The sequence below is a fragment of the Mesocricetus auratus genome, unplaced genomic scaffold, assembly GCF_017639785.1.
Source record: "Mesocricetus auratus isolate SY011 unplaced genomic scaffold, BCM_Maur_2.0 Super-Scaffold_100021, whole genome shotgun sequence".
Classification (NCBI taxonomy): Eukaryota; Metazoa; Chordata; class Mammalia; order Rodentia; family Cricetidae; genus Mesocricetus; species Mesocricetus auratus.
The window spans coordinates 26625466-26652082 of record NW_024429202.1 but is presented as its reverse complement, the minus strand read 5'-3'; the positions used below and the strand labels follow the sequence as shown (position 1 = coordinate 26652082).

At 42.1% G+C, this 26617-nt stretch overlaps 1 protein-coding gene across 20 annotated transcripts in view; it reads right to left on the bottom strand.

Moving 5' to 3' along the window:
• Dst (dystonin) overlaps window positions 1-26617 on the bottom strand; it is a 400220-nt gene that overhangs the window by 114502 nt on the left and 259101 nt on the right. For 13 of the 20 annotated variants that reach the window (XM_040729445.1, XM_040729449.1, XM_040729447.1 and 10 more), the window contains 11 exons: window positions 26242-26377; window positions 24270-24463; window positions 22628-22790; window positions 21802-21885; window positions 20818-20925; window positions 19641-19739; window positions 9887-10015; window positions 7749-7837; window positions 6944-7076; window positions 351-5744; window positions 74-223 (listed from right to left, as the gene is read on the bottom strand). In XM_040729445.1, the coding sequence (XP_040585379.1) occupies window positions 74-223; window positions 351-5744; window positions 6944-7076; window positions 7749-7837; window positions 9887-10015; window positions 19641-19739; window positions 20818-20925; window positions 21802-21885; window positions 22628-22790; window positions 24270-24463; window positions 26242-26377 (6679 nt within the window). Of the gene's footprint in view, window positions 1-73; window positions 224-350; window positions 5745-6943; window positions 7077-7748; window positions 7838-9886; window positions 10016-10139; window positions 12882-13505; window positions 16242-19640; window positions 19740-20817; window positions 20926-21801; window positions 21886-22627; window positions 22791-24269; window positions 24464-26241; window positions 26378-26617 lie in introns of those variants that run through there. The other 7 variants (XM_040729457.1, XM_040729458.1, XM_040729459.1 and 4 more) reach the window with 2 other exon arrangements.

Here is a 26617-nt window from a genome sequence, read left to right as displayed (position 1 = left end):
AACCCAAATAAACCTCTTGCTTAACTTGATTACTGATGGAATGTTGACAGGCACGTTAGTAGGTGACTCTTACCTCTAACTGCTTAAGCTGATTCTTCAGGGCTTCTAGACTGTTATCCTCAGATGGATGACTGTCTAAGGGGGGTTTCATATCTTGAAGCAAAGCCAAATATTCATGCATTTTCTCAGTATGTTGTAAACACTGCTGCAACTCATTGGAACACTAAAAACAAATTTGGATACAGTAATTAACAGCCTTTATGAAAAAATTATAAAGGAAACAATGTATGGGATTACCCCACATGTTTACTGCTGGAATTGTCATGGAAAAAATGTATATGTCAACTCACTTTTTCCACTGAGCTATCATCAGAGGCCATTTCTTTTAATCCAGAAATATATTCTGAATGACCTGGAGGCTCACTGCATAGCTCTTCAAGTTTCTCATCTCTGGGCAATGCTGCTATGTGCACAGTAGAGTGTTCTGACCCCGTTTCTCTCACAGTTTGTGGGTTCAGGAAATGGTGATTTCCTTCTTTGCTTTTAAGACCACTGCAGATGTATGGCTTTTCTTCCACCATCTCAGGAGCAGCACACTGTTTCTGATTGGAGGCTTCAGTCTGTTCTCTTTCAGTGGAATACCCATCAAAAAGCAGCTTACAAAAGGCATTTTTGAGTGGTGATGGAAATAACTCAGACTCAATGCCTCTTCTCTCTGGATCACACTCCATCTGAGTTAACACTTTCATCAACTCGGATATGCCTGGGATTTCTTGTTTTTGCTTCAGTATATCAAGAAGATTCTCAACACAGAGAGGATCACCTCCACTCTCTGCCTTCAGTTCTGAGTTATTCCTGGGGGAAACGCCAGGACTAGGCAGACCAGAAACTTCATCTGGCAACTGAGACAAGAGAACTCTTTTAATTAAGTTCTGAATTGAAATTTTGGTGCCTGTGCAAGCTGAAGGGCCTCCCACTTCTTGGAGATTCATATGACTTTCTTCTAACATGCTCTTCAAGATGTCCTTTCCATCATCCACAAAGGCCAGAGACAACGCAGGGGCATGGACCTCTCTCTCTTGGAGTACTGGCGATAAGGCTAGTTCTCTGTGCGGCTGTTTCTCGTTCTCCCTGCGTCTCTCTAGCACTGAGCGGCCCACATCTGAAGTGTTACTGGAGAAATTTTTCTCTCCATTCAGATGGAGCTTAGACTGCACAAAACTGGTGTTTTCCCCACAGGCCTCCACACTTTCAAGAGGTAAGGGCAACAGTGTGGTGTCACTATTTTCTGGAGTGAACTGAAGAGTTCCCGGCTTTCCTTCTGAAATACTTTCTTGGGTACGAGTGTCACTTTGCTGGATCTTAGCACCAGCCTTCTGAGGAGTGGCTGACGAAGTTTCCTCCGCATTATTTACTGTCCACGAATCATCCTTCTTGACGGGAGAAACTATTGAGACACAGTTTGGGATATTTTCATTTGGCTCCGGTACACTCACTTGTGTACATTTATCACAGTGTTCTAAAGACATAAACGGACCACTCTCTTTCTCTGGGTCCTCCGTGAAGGAATCTTCTTCCACAGGGCTCTTTACCTCAGAACAAGTGACATCTGAAGTAAAGTAACCATGAGTCACTTCAGAGGCTGAGGTGTCAAATATTTCTGCAAGAGTCTCAGATGGAACAGGACTTTCACTAAGTCCCCTTGGCACACTCTTGGGTTCACCTCCAAGAGTCACAGTTGCTGCTCTCGGGCCCACTCTGTGACTAAGCTCCTTGGTGTTTTCCAGTAGATGGGGAAACTGACTCTCAACCATGCTGAGGCTCTTTGCGGCATTTTTATTTGGAAAGGGGTCGAGATACCTTTCTTCTTCTCCTGAGCCTTCTATCGACCCTTCTTCTTTACCCAAGCCCATTTCCCGAGTGAATGATTCATCTACTAGTGGTTCGTCTTTGCTGTCTCTACCTTTAACCAGATCTCTCCCATTTCCTTGCCGATCCTTGTCACTTACTGTGGATGACAACTGGCTTCCCTCAGAAGGTCCTCCTATTAACTCAGTTTCAGAACAAATGATTTTATCTGAAGATGGTTTGATTTTGGGTGTCACATTCTCAAGATGCCCATCTTCAGCCTTTAGAATGTTCGTAGATTCTGGCCCCTGAACCAACTTGACTTTTGTGTTCATTATGTCACTTTCCAATTCAGAAATCAAACCAGTATTGTTAGATAAAATACTTTCAAAACCATAGATTTTTTCTGAGGAGTTGTTTTTACCTTCACACAGTGACACATCTCTAGTTGCCATGTGATTAGACAGACTTGGTTTGTTTTCCCCATCAGCTTTAGTCATAAGTTCTGCATGGTTGCTTCTTTCAGTGCCTGGACTTTTCTTACCAGTTGATTCTGGCTGCAAAACACTCGCAGGGTGCTGCTTTTCTAAAGGACTATAATGGTTCATTTTATCTAGGATAATTGCGTTACTGATACTTTGGTTTTTATCCCCATGTTTGTTTACAGCCGTGGCACACAATTGGGTATCTTCAACTTGGTACATGGGCTTTCCATTCTCATTTTCTACTCCTTGTCCTCCTCCTCTGTCACCACCATCTTCACTGCTGTAGTCCCCACTATGAGTGTCATCGTAGTCATCATCCGTGTCACTATCATCACATATATAATGCTCGTAACTTTCTCTACTTTGCATGGAACCTACATGGTCAGTATCAGACTGACTTTCTTGGCTGGTGTCACACTCTTCCCTTCTCCCTCTCCAACTACCATCAGGTGTTAATGAAGCGCCTGGGCTCTCTTTCCTTCCTATAATTTCACCATCAGTCAATGAGTCAGAATCATTACTGCCAAGGTCACACAGGCTTTCCCTTTTGGATACAGGTCCCACTAACTGTTCATTCACCTTGACTGAGCCAACTGAATTTAATTGTTTCTGGTCAACTAAATACAATTCAGGTTTCTCCATACCTACAAGAAATTCTTGAGAACAATGCACTTTGCTCTTCACACTTAAGCTATCAACTACTCCTCCTTGGGGAAACAAAGGATTTTTCTTCTCTTTTGAAACATCATGCAAAATATTAACAGGAGAAGGGGTCCCATCATTTTCCTCCTCCAACACATCATAGTCCTCAGGTTGCAAACAATCACAGTCATCACCTTGAAGAACCAGAGAATCATGGTCATCATCTTCAAACAAAGGAGTATCATAAAAATAATCATCACTCTCAGAGTCTGTTCCTGTGTCACTCTGCTGATCAGCCAGCAGGGATGTCTCATAGTCACCAGCATCAATGGCTCCTTTATGTGACAGTGTACCACAAACTGATGTGTCGGTATTACAGGAACCATCCCCAGGGATCACAGTACAGGAGAATTCTTCCGTCTCAGACCTGCTTTTCTCATTTCCATCTGTTTGGTGAGTATTTTCACTCTCACCCGAAGCATCTGACATGTACTCATCAATGTGACATTGTACTTGAGGATCGCTACACTCAGTATCTAAAGATTTCTGTCCACGGTGCTCCCCCTGGAAGCTGATGTTAATAGCTGCGATTCCCAGAAACTGGTCTTGGAATTTTTCTCTTGTATTTTGATCAGCTGACACACTTTGGCCATTGAATGACAATGGAGAAGCTTCACTTACGTGTCCCATGTTCTGTGGGGTTTGTGTATCACTGAAGCTTCCTTGACTGTGCCTCAGCTCATCATGACTTAGCAGGGCACTCAGCCGGGGGGAATAGTCAAAGACAGATGGGTCCTTCTGCATGTTATCTTCATTCTCTCTTTCATTCCAATTACAAAGTCTACCAGTTTTTGATGTCAAAAAATTACCTGCAAAACCTTGAGTGCTTTTAGAATGATTACATCCATCCAGATGTGCCTCTGGTTCAAGCTCACTTTGATTTTTACGGTCTTTAAGTATGTCATCAGAATCATGTCTGCACATGCTCTCTTCTGCATATTCAGGCTGTGCTGAATATGATGTAGGTTTGGGAACACACACACTAGAAGGACTACTGGCTTTATGAACAATTGCTGTTGTATTCGTTAGGTTTTCTGACCAACACAACTCACTACTGTTATCATTGTTTTCTGTTTTACAAAACTCTTCATTTATGGCCCACTCTCTGTTTTCAAGAGGCTCTTTATGTGCAGGCTGTCTGTAAGGACATTTATCAGAACCAGATACTGAAGCTGAACACTCATCCTTTTCTTTACTTGAAGCACAACTAGGAAAGGCATCAGGGTTGCTTAGGACAGAGAGACTTTCTTTCATGGATGGGTTGGCTCCGAGTTCTGCACCGCAGCTTTCCAGTAACATGCCCACAGCCTCGTCCAAGTCTCCATCGTAGAGCAAAAGCCTCTGCCCCGTGTTTGCATCCATGTAGCTGTTCACCATTAAATAAGATAGGAATAACTTTTTAGTTTGTTCTGAGCTCTGGGCCGCAACTGGCTCTTCACCATCAGACCCATCCTCTTCTTGCCTGTAATCATGAACTGTAGATGGCTGGAATTTACAAAAAGAGAGCCATCTTTTGGCATTTTTACAAGCTTCTAAGTCTCCTAAGTCTGGCATCTTGTCTGGCAGTGTTATATTTTTTAAGATAGATGCTGTATTATTATCTATAATTCCCAGCTGCTTAGCAACATCCAAATCAATGACCTGAGAACTCTCTGGGATGTAGAGAGCAGCGATTTTCTGTCTCCCGTTCAGAATTTTGTAGGCTAACTCATTTGTAATCAACTCTTGCTGTAAGGATGAAGAAGTGGGAAATATTTCACCAGAGTGGGGCCAGATGAGCCCAACATAGCCCCGCTGGGCCTCCAGAACTAGAAGAGCGCTGCTGGAAGTGATCAAGTCACACTGCACGGCTTCGTCCACCGTCAGTCGCTTCGCAGGGTTTGAGTGCATGATCCCACCTGTCTGAAGCTGATAGGTGAGGATACTACTCGCAGTGTCTCTGTCAATCATTCCCTCTGCCATGGCTTCTTCAACAGTCATTTTCTGACCCGAGCTGCAACTGATCAGACCACCAGACAGAAGCTGTGCACCTAACAGCCTAAACATGGTTTCACGGTCTATGAGCCCTTCGTGAGCTGCTCTTAGGACGCTGACGCTCCTTCCGCATTTCAGTGTTATTCTGCCCCCTTCCTGTGGCTTCACGGGTAAAAGCCAAATCCCGGTATTTTCCTGCAAAACACTTCTTTGTACCATGTCAGTTAAGGATACCTTCTCCGAAGTGCATGGGTCAATAAGATCTTTGCAAGTATTTTGCCTTTCTAGGACTTTAGAAAACAATGCCGAGGAAATCAAATTCTGCTGGAAAGCCTTTTGTAATGTCAGGTGTTCGCCTGTGGCTGGAACCACCAGAGAACCTGCAGAAAGCAGTGTCTCAAGAACTCGGATGGCCATGGACTCTGATATCATGCCTCGAGTCAGACAATCTAGCACGGGAATTGTGGTTGGTGACGCGGTAGAAATAATCTGCTTTACTTCATTCAGTTCTTTCAGCTGGCACAGAATTTGTTCATCAATGAGGCCATGGCTTTTAGCATCTTTGAGGTCAAAACACTTTCTTAATTCTGGGGAAATTAAACCAGAGATCACTAGCTGTGACTCAAGCAACCTGATTCCTGTCTCATAGTCAATAAGACCTCTCAAAACCGCCTGGAAGATGGAAAGGACCTCTCCAGTTGTCTGATTGATGGTGCCTGCAATCACTTTATCCAGCTGAAAGGAAAATGTAGAAAGATCAGGTCAGTCTGGTATCCAAGGCAGTTTCTTGCAACTTAGGAGGTTTTGTTTTATAATAATATACTTAATCATAAAAAAGACCTCTACTTACCAAGGCAGCTTGTGAATGTTAGGCAGCTCAAATGCACAAGTGATCTATGTCAGTGATCTATTCAACAGCACAGGATGTGATAAAGCTTTGAAAACAACATGCATCTGTGAATTGAAAACTTAATATCTGTGTATACTAACAAGGTTAGTGAGGACACAGGAGTAGGCATGGGCAGCGAGAAAAGAGAACACGTATCTAGAAGGCAAACCATGCTTTCTGCATCTGGGTGAGATTAGAGCCTAGTGACAAGAGAGAGCATCAAACTCCATGCTATTGATGTTTACAGCATACAGACTTTTCCAAGGGTAGTAAAAAAAAATTAAATAGCTAGAAAACTTGTTACATACCCCCAAAACATGACAAATTACATGAAAATATTCTTAGGAGTCATGAAGTTAAAAATAACAAACACCTTTTAAATATCGAACACTGAGATGGGTACATTACTATGAGCCAAACAATTTTTCAGTGATTTCTGTTTTTAAGAAGATATGAGAGTATTCTCACTTTAAGATGTAGCCTCCCATCACTCAAATAATTTTCTTTCTTCCTTCCTTCCTTTCTTTCTTTTTTCTTTTGAGACAGGGTTTCTCTGCATTGTTTTGGAAGCTGTCCTGGAACTAGCTCTGTAGACCAGCCTCGAACTCACAGAGATCTGCCTGCCTCTGCTTCCCGAGTGCTGGGATTAAAGGCGTGCACCACCAACGCCTGGCCACTCAAATAATTTTCATCTTTGACAATCAAAACAACTCCATAGCATATCAGCTGTAGAGATGACCCACAGGCTCTTTTCTACCATATCTTATAAAAAAAAAACCTAACACAACAGTTAAAGAATAGCTTTGAAAAAGAAGAGTTAGAAAATGAACGAGTCCTCTTTGACCATGCAAGGCAGAGATTAAGAAGGCGTAGATTGATGACCAGCACACGTAAGATTGTACTTCATAAACAGAGGCCTCCAAACACTCAAATAAATTCTCTCTGTGTATTTTCTACATATCAACTTTGAGGTACATTACCATATATTTTCAGTCATGCACAGACTAGGCCTTTGAACGGACCTCACAGCAGTGAGTAACGTTACCTTCTCCTCTACCTTCGTATCTCCAGAGGGTTGGGATTCTTGCTGTTTCAGAGATTCACTGAATAATAAATTATAACCTTCTTGAAGAGCTTTCACTTGTTTCTCCAATTCATTTCTTTCTTCATCTGTCAGTCTGTAATAGGCATAAAGTACCAAGAGGTGATGCTAGCCTTCAAGTGTCAAATTATGTAACTTGCTTCAAATGTCACTGCTATTTCTGAGGTCTTGGAATGATTATATATTAAAACAAGAGGCCTATATAAAATAGCCAAGATTCCTTCCTTTGTCTAAGAAAGAGACTAAAGAGTTAAATAGTATCTCTTCAAGATCTAAACAAACAAAAAAACCAGAATAACTACAGCAAGTTGATCAGAGAAAGGTTCTTCAAAGAATAACATGGTTGAAATATATGAAACAACTTGTGAAAAAAGGACTATAAAACACAGAGATCCATGCATGTGTGTACGCACACAGGCACACATGCACACACGCAGTCACATGCACCCATAAAGAACACATTTATGAAGTTTCCCAAAAGGCAGTTTTGGGGTACTATGTAGAATTAAAATCTAACTTAGAGCCTGTACAGCACTCACTGGCTCCTCGTCTTCAATCTATACGAGCCAGTTTTAGTTATCAGAAATAGATGAGGGGTTAGCTCACTGCAGAATGGTGAAGACTAGGAGTGACAGACTGCTACGTTCATGTTCTATTAAGTGTGGTTTGTGTCCCACTGTTAAGACGTCAGATGGTTTTCAGAAGGTGACCCTACACTGCCCGAAAGGACCAATGAAAGCCAACATACTTGTCTCCATGTTTAGCCAAAAAAAGCTGTGTGACTTGAAGAGCTTCGGAGAACTGCTCCTTTTTGGTGGCTAGTTCTTTACTGGAAATCTGTAAAGTAAAGGAGGCAATTCAAATTCTCCCCTACAAAATGAGCATTAAATAGTAATTTTAAAATGTAACATTTCGATCAAGACAAAAGTGACGCACATGACCTATTGGCTGTGGGCGGTGTAAAGGACTACCTAAGAGGTCGGCTCTCCCCAGCAGACGCACGAGGAAGTGCAGAGCCCTCTAGTCACAGTGCTACCGTCTTACTGTGACACCACACACTTGTTACACTTGTCCTGGCCCAGCTATGAATGTACCAAAGGCCAGAGACTCAGGGCTGGCTCACTAACATCCCTGTGTGTCATTGTTCTCAAAAGGACACTGTGACTGCGGGACACTACTTTCAAGGAGGAGCATCTGTCCAGAGGCTCCTTCACTGTGATGAAAGAGTACCCAGTGGCCTGTCGATCAAGAGATAACAGCTCAGGCTAGCACCCTCCATCCCAGGTCATCTGTGGCAAGGGGAGAAGGGAAACCCATCAACCAAGGGAAAAAGGAGTTTCCCCCAATCCCCTTTCATCTGATCAAAGCTTCCACTCTTGCAAATGAACAGGAGTGAGAGGAAATACCAGGCCAATGAAAAGGTGCCAAGTGTACTATTCAGTCAGTTTACATCTGTTTTTCATGGCTGTAGGTAACCATGAAGGTAAATGGACTCACTCATTGTTTGTATCAGACCACTGTTTCCTTTAGAAGAGAAAGAGCAAATGTTCTGGCAGAACTCCAGTTAAAGCCATGCTCTTATTTAAAAGTATCCATGTACACTACATCCAAATTTTACTAATGTCTTAGAGAACCTGTAACTAAAATGTGAAGACACCAGGTGCTTATAATTCATGCTTCTGCAGAAACACATTCTCTCAACACATCTTTGCTAAGGCTTATGTGTCTGTTTTAATGCTTTCCTATTTGATTGTGAGGAAAAGCTTGGGGATATTTTAAAGTCAAACATTTGGGGCAAATCATCTTGAAGGGTTTTGGCTTAAAACACACCAAATGTAAATTCTTCCTGAATTATCAGTTCTTCCATTTGAATGATACAAACCATATAAGACGAGCTAACTGGCTCCATTTTCAAAGAATAATATCTTAAGAGAAACCCCAAATCAGATCTATTTGGCCTTATATCAAAAGCAAGATTAGACAATAATTGATGCCTTTCCTGATCATACCTTGCAAGCATCAACTGAATATAAGTGCTAAGGCAGAGCTAGAAGAGACACGAAACCCTGAGACTGACTGACAGCTCTAGAAACTACCAATGTAAGGCAAGAGGAGGAGCTAGCTTAATGTAGGAAAAGTATTTCTTATGCAAAAGCTACTCTTGGTGTCAATGTCCAGGCATGATGACACATGCCTAAAATCCTAGCACTTGAGAAACTGAGGCCAAAGATAAGGAGTTCAAGGCCAGCCCCTGCTGCATAGCAAAGGTGAGACTTGCCTTGACCTTGTCTTCCCAAAACAAGACCAACCTAACAGGAAAATATAAACTATAAGGAAGTCCCACTACCTATATAGCACTAATAGAATTTATAACTTAATGCCAATGTCCTGAGCTTTAAGCAGTACACTGTGGAGCAAAAACACCTCCCTGATGTAGTCTCCCAACTAACACTAAGCAACTATTTCCTTGTGAAAAAGATCTAGAAAAGAACTACTAAACATTCAACGATGTTCACATTTATAGATGGAATTCTCCATGTCTTTCTGATGTGGGTGGCATGGAGGACTGAATACTTCATGGGCCAACAATCTTAGGCATTCTAATCAGGGAGTGGCTCTATGTATGGTAAAGTCCTATAACCTATTGGTTTGTTGATAGTGTGGCCAATGCAAATGGTTCTGGCTTTGGAATAGGACACCCTTTTCCATCACATTCTAACTATGACTCTTTGGGCAAACTGCCTCACAGCCCAACCTCTTGGATAATCATAAAAGTCGGTAACCCTGGGGGAAACTGACATAATATGATTTCTAGATTGCCCTTTGTAGACTGTATATATGATTTAGTAAATTGTACCCAGCCAGCATTAGGACCTCTGTGAATACCTGTTGGTTAGAGAAGAGAGGTTTCCCAGCTTTCTCCCCATCTCTCATTGTCTTGCTGATATTTGATACCCATTTCTGCAATTCTTTAGCTTTTTCAACATGTTGTTTCTTCTCTTCTTCCAAAGACTTCTGACAGGTGGTTAAAGAAAGAAGACACATTCTAGTAAATGACCGTTGACTGAGATTCTCAACTAACCTGTCCTCTCGGCTGAAAATAAGAATGCAAAGATTTTTTCCCATCATGCACACAGGATACGGAGATATTTTTATTCATTCTCTTAACCTTGTTCCCCATGTCACACAGCAGATGTCTACGGTAGCTGGGAAAGCTTTGACAATTGATCTTTATTCACTGCTCTGACTACCCAGCTGCTTCATGAGTATGACAAATAAGCAAACTCAACTTTATTCATGGGACTGAGAGATTTGGGAATTGCTGCCTTTACATTAGCATTACAATTAAGAATGGCTTGACAGAGAGCTATCAGACAACAAGAAGCAAAAGGAGAGAGAATGACCACACACAGATGATTCCCCCTCCTCCAATACACAATGGATTTGTTAGATTTTAATTCCGAAGTCTCAACTAAAATAAGAGGTTACAATGGACGGACACTTTAATATGTAAAGAACATCATAGCCGCAGGAAGTGATCTCTAGCCCCATGAGTCTGGACACATCTGCATGTTCTCTTCCATCCCGTGGTGCCCTGGAGATGCTCTTTCAGGGTGCATGTTGTACGGCGTCATAAACATGCTGAGTCTATTCAGTGAAAGGGCTCTGAGGGACGACTGAAGAAATGAGTCTGTGAATGTGTTGACAGTCATCACGCTTACCCTGTTTTCTAGGTAAAACCCATTTCTTTTAGTGAGATGCTTTAAAAATGTAATATTTCAGGGGCAGCCAATCTTTTGTTATCTTCAGCTTAAGAAGGAGCATGTTTCCTGAGCAGGGAGCTATTTCCAGCCTACAAGAAGTTATCAGTGCTTTGAGTTAGTGACACAGTTCCTAGACTGCACATTGAGCAGACGCCATCTGCTCTGAACAGATGGCAGGAAGCAGCCGGCACCGTCTCTGCATGGAGTCACACGCCCTACTGGGAAGAGTAGTAGAGGCTGGAAATCCCTGTCATCAAGGGCTCGGAAACTTCTAACAGCCTAAGTCCTGTGTGGAAATCAAAATCAGCTTTCTCTAAGGCTTCCTTATATGTCAACTTTCTTTTAGTCTGAGGACATATTATGTTCCTGACGTGTGACTTCTGATCTTTGAGTCTGGTAGCGATGAGGACATCGATAATACCCACCTGAAGAGCCTCTTCTATTGACAGTCTCGAGTGAGTCTGTGGCTCTATCAGGCCCCCGGTCAGGTACTGAAATTCCAGACATCGGATGCCCATCTCTTTACTTATGATATTCGCATTCACGGCTTCCACCACTGACATCGTTTTATTAGTGACAGGGTGGCCAATGCCCGTGATCACTAATTCACACTGGCGCAGCTGCTGGGCAAAGCCCTCATCAACCAGGCCTCTATGCAAAGCCTCGGCCACTCTGTACTTTTTGCCAGTTAGAGGATCAATTATCCCCCCTGTACTGACTTGGGCTTCAAGGCATCTGAGGGCCGTAATCCTATCAACCAAATTTCTCCGGGAGGCTTTTAGTAAGGAGATCCGTTCCCCGCTAGCAGTCAGCCAGTAACCTGCAATGGGACTATGCAGATCCTTCTTAGGAATGACCTTGCTCAGCAAAAAGTCGGCCAGCTCTGTTAGGGTGCTGAGGCCTTCCTGATACTTTTGGACCAAGGTTTTGTCTAGTGTTCCCTGCTCTATGGCCTCACTAATATTGAACTGCAAACCAGTTTTAATATCAGTCAGCATGTGAGAAGGATGCCCACAGGAGTCAAAAAATGTGGCTTCCTTCCAATGGTACTGCTGCCCTGAAAGCTCAAGGTAAGTACTTTTGTCAATCAGGTTTCTCTGGAAAGCCTCGTAGGCAGTCAGTTCCGCTCCTGTTTTCAGATCTACCACAGAAATTTTATGAGTCTTCTCTACGTTGAGACTGGATATGTCCCTTTCCCCGAATGGCAAGAGAAAGCACTGGCAGTCTACATCAAACACACACATCTGCAGCAGCTCTGCATAATACAGAGCCTGCTTGTTGTTGGGGTTAGGAAAGACTCTTGTGTTGCTGGACGGCTCGTGCAAAAACTGTAAAATGGCATTGTTCAGCAAGCCCTGCTGCACAGCAGTTTCTGGAGGGACACGGATGCCTCTCACAGGGTCAATGACGCCCCCACTGGCAATCTGCGCTTCCAAGATATGTTTACCTTTCTTCCTATCAAGCATTCTGTTTTCCATTGCCTGGAACACTGACAATGTCTTAGAAGAATGTGAATATCCCAAAACTGCCTTCTCTGCCTCCAGGAGCCTATTCCTGAATTCAGGATCAACAATGCCTCGAAGAACTGCATCTTCAACACCGTAAGTCTGACCGGAAATGGGATCGATTATAAAACCTGTTGCAGCCTGAGCCTCTAAAAACGCTAGAGCCATCATTTTGTCTATTATGATTTTCTGGGCTGCAGAAGCAAATGACATTTTTTCTTTGGAAGACTCTAGATAAAGTCCTGCAATTGAGGTGGCTTTGGTCAAAAACTTGCTAAGACTTTTTTGAACTTCTTCAACAGTCTTCAGACCGTGTCGCAGCTGCTCAACTGTTTTCAGGTCCAGAAGATTTGTTTCAACCAGCTGCCTACCTGTCACAGTGTGCCTGAGCCCTTGGAACTGAAACTCATCCTCCCTAACAGAACATGCTTGGTTAAGGTCAAAGCTCCGGGAAGTCTCTGGTTCTACGCTTTTCTTAAGGAAATCTCCCTTGAGTCCACCAGATGCTCTGGACCCTTCCAGCATCCATTCACCAGGATTGGAACCCAGCTTCTTCTCTTGTGTTAAGGTCGTGACTTCTGTATGCACACCACATTGTTTGTTCTTAGCTATCTGTAACAGGAATGTTTAAGATGTTAAAAGTTGCCTAAAGAATATGATGACACTCTATCAAATATTCTTGACCCAAACACAAGTCCTTGACTCATAAATAAGTGAAGAATGGCAAACCAAGGATAGGGGATAATAATATTTTGAGAAACTCAAGTTTTAGCAATTAAATACATTAAAGTAGTATGTGGGAAAAGACTGAAATGAAACATGGCCACAGAATGTACTAGAAGTTGAAGATAATATTTGGTTCTTCTAGTTTTGTCCCCTTTTTGTGATGCTGGGACTCTGACCCAGGGCTTTACACATGCTAGGGAAGACTTCTACCACTGAACTGCATACACAGCCATTTTCTAGATTTTTTAAAAAATATAACCACATTAATATAGATATATTCCCATAGATATATCAATTTACCCACTACATTTGTTGTGGAATCTCAAGCTTCCATACATCAGTGGTAATTTACAGTAAAAATGCAAACTGATGGAGAATTATAGTATCATTTTCTTCTCAGGACTATACACAGCTTAGGATACAAAACTGCTAAAAATGTAGTCCTGGAGAAAAAAGAAATAAAAGAAGCCTGGCCTGATATGGCTAATAAGGTCTCAGAACAATGTGTACCTCTAAGGGTGTCAAAAGCTTCACCAATTCCATTTCAAGTTTGTCATCTTGATACCTAACAGGCGGTCTGGAAGTACGCAAGGCTTGGTCTCTCATCTTCTCTAGTTCAGACAGTCTTGAAATCGGGTTTTTCTCATCAAAAGTTATTTGCAATTCAGTACTTGTCTGAGAAAAATACTCAGAGTAGCAGGGTTGGCTGCTCTTCGTGTCCAGCAGAGGCCCTGGCTGTTGGAACTGCACCTCCTTTGGAATCTGTTCAGCCACCCTGTGCTGCCATTTTTCTTCGGCCTGTTGCGGTTCTTGAGTCCATCTTGACAGTGGACATCTGGCCTTGAGGTTAAGGATTCCAGAGCTCCCAGAGGAAATCTCTGTGGGGTGGTGGCATTCTCTCCCCGCCGTATCGAACCCTGACATGGAGGTACGGTCTCTGGCTGTGCCTTTTTCTTGGAGTTCACACTGGAGCAAAACTAACTGATGCTCATGCTCCTTTATCTGCTGGTCCATTTTCTGCTTGAGGTTGTCAACCTCACGTCTCTGGGCCATCAGCTCCTCCTCAAGTTTCCGACATTTCTGATAATGGTTTGCTTCTACGGGCTGCCCCTGCTGCATCTTCTCACGGTAGCACTGAAGCTGCCGCTCCAGTTCTCTGATGTTCGTCTCCCACAGCTTCGCGTTCTCTTGGGCTCGGCAGTTTTCCCTCTGAAGGGACACAAAGTCATGCTTAATGCCAGAGATATCATTTTCGGTGATGACCTTGGACTCCATCAGCCTTTCCATCTTTTTCCGAAACTCGTCTGCTGAGCACTTGAATTTATCGGACTCCTCCTGGAGCAGGACCATCTTCCTGCGGGTCATCTGCTCTTCGATGGTCTTCAAGTGTAGCTCATCCTGCACCCTTTTCAGCCTGTCATTTAGCTCTTGCACCTGAGCCCGCTGCTGCTGAGCCTTCTGCTCCTCCCGTCGCTTCTCCTCTTTGGAAGCGCTCAGCTCAGCGCTCAGACTCCTCACCTCCTTCTCCGTATTCTGGATGATGACGCTCTGCTGGTCACACTTTTGCTTAAACTCACTCACTAAATTTTGACTCTGTGCTAGATCATCTTCCAGGCTTTTAATTTTTCGGTGGAAATCCTGCTCTGTTTTGGTCTGTTTATGCAAGTGCTCATTGGTGTTTCGTAACTGATCTTTAAAACCGTCTGCCTGAATTTGCAGCACTTGGCATCTTTGCTGGATAGCTTGTTTCTCTCGAACTATGTTCTTGGACTCGGTCTGAATTCTCTGCATCATTAGTTTGGTTTCATTGTTCTGTCTGGTGAGCTCATCCACCCTTTGTTTGAGCATTTCTGCACACTCATTGCTTTTTTCCAGCTCTTCATTCAGCTTTCGGATTTTATCATTATTTTCTTTCTCGGCTTTGATATTCTGAAGCAACTGTGCATGGCTCTTCTCAAACTCTTCTTTTAGATGATCCGATTTTCTCTGACAGAGCTGTCTCCTTTCATCGGAGAGTTCCTTCTCGTTCTGCGAAGAATGAACTTGGGAATTTAAACGCTGGATGTCCCTCTCGGCTACAGCATGTGCCCTAGTGATTCTGTCCACTTCTCTCTGGAGTTTTCCTTTCTCGTGGTGGAGCGATTCCAACTCTAACTGATAGCTGTGCTTTATTTTCTTGAGATCATTAGCTTCCTGCCTGACCTCTTCAGCCTTGTCTGTGGTTTGGGTCAGCTGCCTGCCGAGTTCTCTGAGCTGCTGGGAATAGCGTTCCTGGACCTGATCCTTCCTCTCCAGCTCCCCCTTGAGGCACTTGAGAGTGTTGTTCGTCTCATCCAGCTTGTCTTTCAGCAGCCGGGCCTTCTCCTCGGAGGAAGCCTTTTCAAGCTGCACGGCACTGAGTTCATACTTCAGCTCCCGCATCTCCTTCTCAGCCTTTCTGTTGGCGACAGTCAGCTCATCCACCTGCTGCTTAAGCGCCTCCTCCTTCTGTCTGTCGTGCTCCGTCTGGGGACCCGCCCCAGCCCTACACGATGCAGCCTGTGTGACGGTACAAGCCGGCAGCCCGTTTTCTCTACACGAATACTGAGCTTCGGTTATCTTTCTTCTTGCTTCCAGCTCGATCTTTTGCTTTTCCTTCAGCTGCTTCTCGGCCACCTGCTTCTGGAAGGCCAGGTCCCTCTCCATCTGCTTCACCAGCTTCAAGAGCTCTTCCTCGTGGTCTCGCTTCTGCCGGAGTTCTTCCACTAGGGCCTGCTTCTGCTGCTCCAGATCGCTGAGGCTCGAGTCCTTCCTCCTGAGATGATCCTCGAGGGTTCTCCTCGTGAAGGTGTGCTCCTCCAGCTGGCTCCGGAAGTTGCGGAGGTTCTCCTCCACCGCAGCTCTGCGGGCCTCGGCCTCGGCCGTGAGCTGCCTCACGCGCTCCAGCTCCCGCTCGGCAGCTTCCTTCTCCCTCACTATGGTCTCCAGCTCTCGGCGGTACTGCTTGGCCTCGCTCTCGGCCCTGAGCTTCTGCAGGGCGATGTCCTCCACGTTCCTCTGTTGCTTTCTCAGTGCATTTTCGGCAGCCTCCTTAACCTTCGGAAGCTCTTCCTCGACCCGAGATTTCTGTTTCTTTAGCTCAGCTACCATGGTTTCCAACTCACTGATCTTTCCCGTAAGTTTGCTATTTTCAACCATGGTCGCTTTCTGACGCTGCAGCAGATCTGAATACGCCCCGTGTTCGGAATTCTCCTTAGACCTTTTCATCTACAAGAAACATTTCAAGTGTCAAAGCCGTTCTACCGGAATAGATTCGGCAGCCTCTCCTGTACTCACGAGACCAAGGGCACTCAAGGGGAGAACAAGCAGCGGCCACCAGCACCAGCACCAGCACCAGCACCAGTTTCTTCCTAGCCGAAACCACAGAAAGCCGGCAGGGAGGAGACAGATGACCTGCAGGACACGTTTCCCAAAGAATCCCCTTTGCCCCCCAGGAGTATTTCATATAGAAAATTAGCAGGCTTGTGGTTCTGAAGTAAGAAAGGACTGACTCTACCAAACATGGAGCAGGACCCCAAACCTTTAAAGATGCAAAATTAAGCCTTGATCATAATGATACCCACTCTGTTCTCACAACTTAATTTACACCAGCTTAGAACAAAACCACCACGCAGGGACAAAGGACACAGATTTAGTTTGCAATAAGGAGACGAGCGGAAGTTAAACATGGTACTCACAGTTCCATGTTTATGATTAAAGAAACAGACTTTCAGAACAGCGAGTCAGATTCAGAAATAATACTTGCAACCCGGGAAAGGAGGATTACATAACTCTTGACATTTTCAAGCCACTGATTAAGACGGCAAATGTGACAGTTCCGACGGTGAGAACTGCTAATGTAAAGGCAGCTTCAGTCCCTGGCTTTAGGGAGGATGCCATTCAAGCACTCACAGATTTTGTTGCTGCTGTTGTCACTGGCATGTCTCATCTGAAATCCATTTTGCCAAGTACCTTTAGATACCCCACGAACACAAAGATATTTGTGAAATGTTTTAAAGATATGCCTAGGGATTCATGCCCATTTTTTTAATCAAGTAAAAATAAGAAAACCTTTCAGCAGCTGGGAGGACTGAGAAACTAATATTAACGGAAACTCTACGTGTGTGGACTGCTTACAGACTTATTCTAGTTATCTTAGCATCCTTATGGTGGCAGCTGCAGATCAACTCAAAGTAACTGCAATAAGAAATTAAGTAGGAACACAGAAGTCATTTTGTAGCTCTGATTTGTCTTCACTGGGATATATGTGAATTTCAAGGATTTAACTTATAATCAATCTTTTTTGATTATAATCCTCCACTTTCCTGATCTTTGATAATTTGGGACTTAAAACCTCAGCCTCCTACATTAGCCTATCTGTGGCTGTTAATATGGCTCCATGGATAAGAAAACCTCACCACAACTGCTGTGCTCAATGTCACTGTTTTAATTGTGTGTCAAAGTCAACCCTTAGGAACACTGCAACATTCTGTATATTTAAACCATGAAGTTTTCTCAGGGCACAAACATGCACACCTGTAATCTCAGAACTCAGGCTGAGACACATGGATATGGAGTTCAGACCATTCTGGATTCCCAGAGAGCTACTGTCTCAAAAACAAAACTGCAAATATTAGTTTTTAAGAATTATTTCTAAGAACCGGTCTCTTATTAAATCTAACTTTGAAACATAGCTTAGCTGTTGCCAAGGTGTTTTGAGCCTTATTCTCTTGGTTAGATTCTGTTTACCTCAGCAAAAAAATAAAATCTATTGCTGATTCTTCAATATCTTAATTAGAGTCATTCAGGTGGTTTATTAATAATTCTATGTTGTTTGATTGACTAGGATTTTTTCACATATGCTTAAAATTACTTTAAGTAATTTAAGTTAATTACTGATTTTTTTCATCTTGTAGATATCAAACTTATTCATGAAAACCACTCCCTCAAAAGGTCTCTCTTAGCTTTATGCAATGAGATCAATATATGTAGTTGGGTCTTTGCATCGGCTACAGAATTTTTTTACCATATCAAATACGAGATCTAAGCCATAGTTCTAGATTTTTCTAACATATTTGGTTACTTCTGAAATTTTCATGTATCTTGGCTTATATGCTGACTGTGAAAAATTCTGCTCTCAGGGCAGTTTATCCCGTGGATCTTCGAGACTGTTTCAGAAATATTTCTCTTTGGGGTCTAAACTATGAATTACATATCTTTTAAAGGACATTCCATTAATACAGCCTTAAATTGAAGGGTATTAAATTTTACTTTACATTATAGTCTTCGTGTGCTTTCAAATATATAGCTTGTATTTTCAATTCACTATAATTCAATTCAATATTGAAGTCATTGAAAAACCTTTGTTTGTGTCAACTTCTGTCTTATTGCAGGAATTGAGCTGAGTGGCCCACATATGTACAACTAAATATATAGTGTGAGAATAGAAAAGGACTTAAATGATTTTATATTTAACAATTGAATGTAAGATTTAAAAGACATGTATACTATTTAAAATAGAATAACTTCTCAAAATGTAGTGAAAATAAAATCTTTCATACATAAGTAGTACATTATGTTTACTAAAGGAGCACAAGTACTCTGGGCTCTTTGTAAGCATAAAGGAAGCTGATTATAAAGACTTTAGAACACACATGAGTGGGTTAGTGCAGAAAATTGAACAGACCAAAACAGTTTATAAAAGAGTCACGACTGCAGAAGCTAAGACAGGAACCACCGTCTCACAGGCACTGGCGACTTTTGTTCTTTTAACTCAACAGTCCAATTATGATAGCCAGCCTCCAAATTTTCCATTTACACATTTTAGCATTCTTTTAACTATTTTTGTCTGTTTTGGGATGAGGGAAAAAAAGACCATCAGAAGAATAGGGCATGGAATAATCCTTTCATGAAAAGAATCAACAGGCTTTCATGTAATATGTTTTTACAAGGAATTTCTTATTCTTCCTATTTCTCAACACAATTTTAAACTCCAGACCAAAGCTGCAGAAGTCCTTCAAATCAGAGTCATACTTACTTTTCTTATCACCTATAATTTTAGGGCAAAAACACAAAGTGTAAAACTCTGCCAATTCTTTAAAAGTCCATTCTTTGGAATAAGGTACTACTAAGTTTATCTTTTCAATTTAAGTATTTGTAATAATTTTAATTCCTTAAAGACGTATATTAATTCAAGATGTATAACACACGTGTGTTCACAGAATGCATCTCTACAGCAACTACACTTGAAGGAAGTAATTTCCTAGCCATGAGGAAGAAGAACAAATTCTGACCAGATGCCAAAATCTTCCAGCTGAAACAGAACCATTTATGACACTAACTCTATCATGTTAGGGTTCTGAAGTAACTGCTTTTGAGGTTTTGGGAATCAAACTCAGAAGTAAAGCATGCTTATTAAGTCCACCCAAAGTAAAAATTTAAAAATGCTTTTCTGTCTTGAAGAATCTAAACAACAAACAAACAAATATCCAAGGCTTTCCCTGTGTAAGCTTCTAATTAACTACTTGCATACTAGCTTTCAGACATGTTGCCCTGAAGTTTGCCTCCCCAAAACATTACAGTTACTGCTCAGGTCTAGTTCCTTGGATGTTCATTGTTAAAGGTTACCTCCTCCTCTTCCAGCCTTTTCAGTGAATCACCAGCAAATTTTATATACTGTGTCATAAGAGTGACCAGGGAAGTGTATCGAGTCCGTAGGTCCATGAACTGCAAGGGAGAAATGATAAGAACGTTATCCCCGTTACTGATGAGTTGAGTGAACTACCAACTGGGCTTTGGATAACAAAGCACACACTTACCCAGAGTGAGTGGCATTTCAGGAGTAATGAGCTTACTACTCTCTTGTGCACCACACTAAGCCATAGCTTCTTACTAAGTTTAATCATGAAGTACATTGATGAAGTGCATTAATAATTTAGCTGGGCAGTGGTGGCGCATACATCTAATTCCAGCACTTGGGAGGCAGAGGCAGGTGGAGTTGCATAAGTTTTAAGGGTGAGTTCCAGGACAGCGCCTCCTCCCCGCAAAAATTTTTTTAAACAAAAAAATTGTTTATTTTAAAAGGGTTTTGTTGTTGTTGTTTTGTTTGTTTGTTTGGTTTTTCAAGATAGGGTTTCTCTGTGTAGCCCTGGCTGTTCTGGAATTTGCTCTGTAGACCAGGTTGGCCTTAAACTCATGGAGATCTGCCTGACTCTGCCTATCAAGTACTGGGAATAAAGGCGTGCGTGGCGGCCACCACCACCCTGCAAAAGGATTTTTAAGGGGACCTGATAAAATGTAGTGTGGAATATTTGTTCACGCTGTGTGAAGACGTGTCTCTGTGATTGGTTTAATAAAGAGTTAGACAGGAGAGAATAGGCAGGGCTGCAGGCAGAAAGAGGAACTCGGCATCATCTAGGTGCACAGAGATGCCAGTGAGGTACTGAACAAGTCAGACATGTGGTAGAGAGGAGAGGTGACTGAGCCACATGGCAGAACATAGATTAATAGATTAAATTATAAGAGCTGGTTGGGAAAGAATCATCATTAATAAGTCTCTGTATCATTATTTGGGGCTTGGCAGTTCAAGAAAAGTCTGACAAGAAAGTCCAACTACATCTCTTTGTCAGGGTTGGTAGAAAAAAAATACTAGAAGTGAATGTACAAAATTGTAACATACTAAAATCCCATTAATTCAGCTAAAAATAACTAAAACGGCCAATTTTATATAAGGTATGTTTTAAACTTTTAAACTTTAAAAATGATTCTCCTTTCTGCCTGACCTCTGGTCTTCCCTACTTGTTACCTCTTGAATAATGAGGTCCGCTGAGCTCTGTATCCGCCGGCGTTTCACTGGAGACTTCTGCTGTGAATCAACCATAGCCCTGTAGGTCATTGTTTGCAATTCATAGTCCTGCATAAAAGAGTCAGCACGATAAAATTATTAAAGCAAAGCCTGAAAGCTTCATCCAAAGTGGCTGATCCCAGAGAACTCGAATGTAGTTCACTGAATTAAGTTTAAATAAAGAAATAAATAATGAAAACTAAATCTTTAAAAATTTATTTGATGCTAGAGATACTTGTAAGGTGGTTACATAAGCAGAGACATGTACCATGGTCAGCAAAGATCCCAACTGTCTTTGGAAGCCACAAAGGCATTTACTGCAGAATACTCTTGGTATAGGCAGCCATCACTTACTCCACAGCAACAACAGAGCTGTGGAGCTGGGAAGCTAAGAAACTGTCAATAATATTACATAAAAATATGATGGACACATAGGGGAGGGCCTAGATCCTGCTCCGGATGATATGACAGACTTTGGAGATCCCCCATGAAGGGCCTCACCCTCCCTGGGGAGTGGAGTGAGGATTGGATGAGGTTCTTGGGTGGTAGGGAGGGAGAGGGAGCTGGGATTGACATGTGAAGCAAGCTTATTTCTAATTTAAATTAAAAAAAATATGGCAGTATCTCCTAAGCACAAGTTAAAGGTTCTCTCAATTTTAAAGAAAAAAAAGGAAAGCAATAAGAAACAAGTTTCAGAGTTCATGTCTAGGGTGTGTGTACATTTTCATGCATTTATGGAGACAGTGAAAACGAACCAGTAGGGGCTGTCACCTGACTTACTTCACCAAGAATTATTAGTTAAGTATAAAAAAGTTTGAATAAGGCTTGAAATAGGTTCAAATGGTCTTTTAACATGGGATGAAGTGATATGAATTTCTTTAAAAATATGCTACAGCACCATATACCTAAATACTAAATTTGCCTCATGTAAGCAACCTTTCTCACCTTTACTGCGGCTGAGTACTGCTCAGAGTGTTTCTGACATTCGTCCATTTTGCTCTGTTTCACCTCTATTTCTGACACCAGCATCTGTAAACACAGTTTAGAGAAAAAGGGATGGGAATTCTACCCTTTCCACCTCATGCTCAGGAACTGGGAGACAGCCATGCTACTCAATGTTTCACCTCTATTTCCAACACCAGCATCTGTAAACACAGTTTAGAGAAAAAGGGATGGGAATTCTACCCTTTCCACCTCATGCTCAGGAACTGAGAGATAGCCATGCTACTCAATGTTGTATGTCCCAGTGCTTCCTACCTTACATGTGCCTTGGCTTATGGATAAATAACACACTTCCAGAATAATGCCCATAAGAGCAGACTTGGTGTCCTTCATCATACCCACTCCAGATGAAAACAGGGTTAGAAATCATTGGCTTCTAATAATGATTCTAAAACCTTAAGACACTCAATTTCTCACCAGTTGTGACTGGGATTCTGTCTACTACCTCTGGCCATGATTATTAATTCAGCAAACATAAAACTATGTTGCCAGAAGAGTGTCAAGAAAAATTAGACCCAGCCTATGAAACCAGGGAGATGAGGTATGTGAAAACTACCCCAACACACCGCTCATTATCTGTGCTTTCAAAAACGACTTCCAGGAAATAAAAACAAATGCAGGCAGGTTTGGGGTGTAGAGGTCTCATACACATTATCATTCCCTATAGTTGTCTAAGTAACTGCTTTTTTTCCAATCCAGGAGAGAAAGATGAGGCACATGGCCAACCAAAAAGCAGACAGAATCTCAGGGCATATATTTCTTTGTGTACCTTCTGTTGATTCAGCTGTAAGGCTAGGGCTTTGCTGTTTTCTGGCTGATTTTCCTGAATCTTTCTCTGGGTAGTTTCAATTTGCTGAATCCAATCATCTAGAGGGTGGTAGGAATCTCTGTAGTGCTTCAGTGACTTCCCAATGCCCTCTAGGTCCCGAAGCCTGCAAGAAAAAAATGAACAGTCAGGTTCCAGCCGGAGGGGTAAAGGACTGGGAACAGAAAACACAAGTGGAGCCTCAAGAGCCACTAAGCACAAAGGAGCAAGCACAGCAGGGTAGACGGGCCTGAGACAGACTCCTGGAGCACGCCATACAGCATCAGGGGGAGCAGAGACAATCTGCTCCGGGCCTTGTGAAGTTACCTGGTGCTGCTGTCTTACTACACCTCTAAAGTAAAGCGGGAAAGGTAGGGAAATTAACCGCCATTATGATCGGCCAACACATCCTGAGCATCTGAGGCTTGCTTCAAATCATATTTCACCTTTGGAAGAAGAATGCAATCCAATAGATGGGTCAACATGGTCTCAGAGAGTGTCTTCCAGGAACGGAAACTAAACACCCACTTGTATGATTTTTAAAATCAGCACATTAAACAAATTCATCATGCATTTTCCAGAGGAAAAAATTTGAATGAATTTAACTTCCTGAGTGGTACTATATTACAAAAGCATTTAATTTATAGTAATATAAACAAAAAGTGAGTAAGAAAGACCATTATTTATTTCTTTTCAGATGAAGCCTAAATCAATCCCATTTTCTTTGGTGCTTTTTATTCTTACTGAACAAATTATTCCAGTTGTCTTACAGTGTCAGTGAAAATGAATAGCAGGTTAGTTCTATGCCCTCTTAGGTCCAGCAGAAATAAGTTTATGATTTATTTTGCTAATTCATGGTTATTTGGACACTGTAAGTTCATGATAACTTTTAGAGCATGATATTCTTGCCCCCCCCAAGACAGGGTTTCTAGAAACTGTGTAGCTTTAGAGCCTGTCCTGGAACTCGTTCTGCTGACCAGGGTGTCCTCGAACTCACAGACATCTGCCTGTCTCAGCTTCCCTACTGCTGGGGTTAAAGACATGCACTCCCCCATCCCTCTCACCTCTGAAAAATGTAAGCCATCCCAATTAAATGTTTCCCTTTGTAAGAGTTGCTGTGGTCATGGTGTCTCTTCACAACATTTGAAGCCCTTACTAAGTCACCAAGATACATTAGCATTTTTAATTATAAATCATTGAAAATGTTATTTTTCTGAAGCTGGTGAGATGGCTCGGCATTAAGCTCTTACAAATTATTTAGGTTCAATTCCCAGCACCCACATGGAGGTTTACAACTCTCTGTAGTTGCCAGTGAATCCAATGCCCTCTTCCGGTCTCTTCGGGTACCAGGTACTCATGTGGAACACAGGGATATATACACACAGGCAAAATAATCATGCACATAAAACAAATCTTAAAAGAAGAGGAAAGACAGTATCTCTTTCAAGTTCCATGTGTGGTTAAAGTGCACATGTAAGTGGGAAACCGTCCTGCAATTGACACATTAGCTATGGAATGCCATTTAAAGCCTGTTCAGTTTAGGGTTTGCCCTCTGTACACAAAGGGAATCCAACCCACACAGCCACTGGACAGAAAGGGGACCCACCTGTTGTCAATCTGCACGTGGACATTCTGCCACCTTTCAACCAGCTGGTCCGCCTTTTCTTTGTGCCAATCAAAGTCAAGGTCCCGTTCTTTGTGTGTCTTAAACATCTCATCACTGATGGCTTTTGCTTTCTGCAGCTCGTCCTCCAATTCATGGAACACCCCTCTCTTCTCATCTACTTCTGATCGCCATTGCTAAAATACACGAGTCAATGATCGTCATGAAATGTATCAGCAAGTCATATAGTAAACACATTATTATGTTACAATTCATTCATGTAATGTGCAACCAGATAAAGAAAAACCTGTGATATTAAAGATGTATAAGGTATAACCTTATAAAATGACTATTACCTTACTGTGCTTTGATCTCTAAAAAAATGGCATGTTATTATGAGAGACACTTATGTTACTTAGTGGAGACAGAGAAAAAGGAGGAGGGGTAATAGTTCGTAGGAATGTGTCAACACACACAAAAAACAAGCAAGCATAAATTTATATTCATAAACAAGCCAAACTCCTATTTTTCAATTAAAGATGCTAAAAACACAGAAAGTCTATAAAATCCAGCCTACTAGAATTTATATGTCAACAAAATTAAGAGTATTCCATAAGCAAGGCAGTTGCCCCAATAAGAAAAGTCTTTTTTATTGTTTTTAAATGCTTCTAATCCCATTGTTTAAAAAGACTGAAGTAACTTCAATGTTTCTACAACAGTCTTGCTAAGCACTTTACATAGAGAAATATAGATACAGGGGCCAGTGAGATGGCTCAGTGGTTCAGGGTGCTTGCTGCCACGCCTTATGAGCTGAGTTCGACTCCCAAAACCACATGGTGGAAATAGAGAACTGACTCCTGCAAATTCTCTTCTGACTTCCACAGTCATGCCCCATGGCATGTGAGGGACACACACACACACACCACACACATTCACACTCTCATATATACACAATGTTGATTTTTAAAAATAAAAAACAGTACAGTGGTAAATCTTTTTTTCCTTCTCAAAGTAACTTCTGAGGCTGGAAAGAGACTAAGAGTTTAAGAGCATGGGCTGCTTTCTCTCTGCTCTCCCAGAAGACCCAGGTTCCACTCCCAGCACCCACATCATGGTTTACAACCATCTCTAATTACAGTGCCAGGGGAAACTATGCCCCCTGAGGCCTCAATGAACACTGCACAAACCTGGGTCACAGACATAAAAGCAGGCAAAACACTCATATACATAAAATAAAATTTGAATAAAATATTCATCTACGTCTTTAACATCTTAGAATAACTGCCACTTTTAAGCAAGTGAATCCACTACAAGTAATTTAATTTTTAGTATCAACTCATCTTGCTGCCAATACGAATCCACTACAAAAAGGTACTATCAGAAGGCTCAAATCTCAAACAAGAACACCCTGTGGTGGTCTGAGAAAGAATGGCTTCTATAAGTTCATGTATTTCAATGCTTGGTCCCCAGCTGGTAGGACTGTTTGGGAAGGCGTAGGGGGTGTGTGGCCTTGTTGGAGGAGGTTGTGTCACTGGAGGTTACACATCTTTGAGGGTTCAAAAGCCCAAGCCACACCTAGATGATCTTGTTCTCTCAGCCCTGGGCTTGTAGATTAGATGTAAGCTCTCAGCTACTGCTCCAGTGCTCTGCCTGCCTACCTGCCTCTTTGTCTGCTGCCATGTTCCTTGCCACGGCAATTACAGACTCTACTCTCTAAAACTGTAAGTAAGCACCCAAATGAACGTTTTCCTATAAACTGCTTTGGCTATGCTGTCTCTTCATAGCAACAGAACAGTAACTTACATAAAATGATTGAGTGTACTTACTTACAGGAAGTCGTAGAATTAGAAATATGAAATGGAGAAACACATTCTACGCCAGGTATTTAGTGTTGGGTGTTTGAAGCTTGAGCTCCGTGCTAGAGGAAGGACTCAGAACTATGACCCTGAAACAGGTCCAGAAGTGAGACTCTTACCTTTAGAGTACTCATTAAATTCTCAATATTATTCTTGTCAGCTATTACCGCTTCTTCACACAGTTTGGTTTCATAGAGTTTGACGAGGGCTTCTGCCTCTTGAGTATTTTTTAATACCAAATTAACTGTTTTCAACCTTTAAAAGAGAAGTAAATATTAGACCATGCTGTTTAATGCTTTTTATTTTTTGCATACTGTAGTCCTGTAACTTATGACATGATGACATGGGAACACTGACTGGTCTCCTGTAAGTCTGACACTCAGTTGACTCTCTTCCTAATAGACACCACCCTAAGCCCCTACCCCAATATCTGTGGTATATACAGATTCCAACACAAGACAGTTCCTAAGTCACACCACACAAACAAGGAAAACC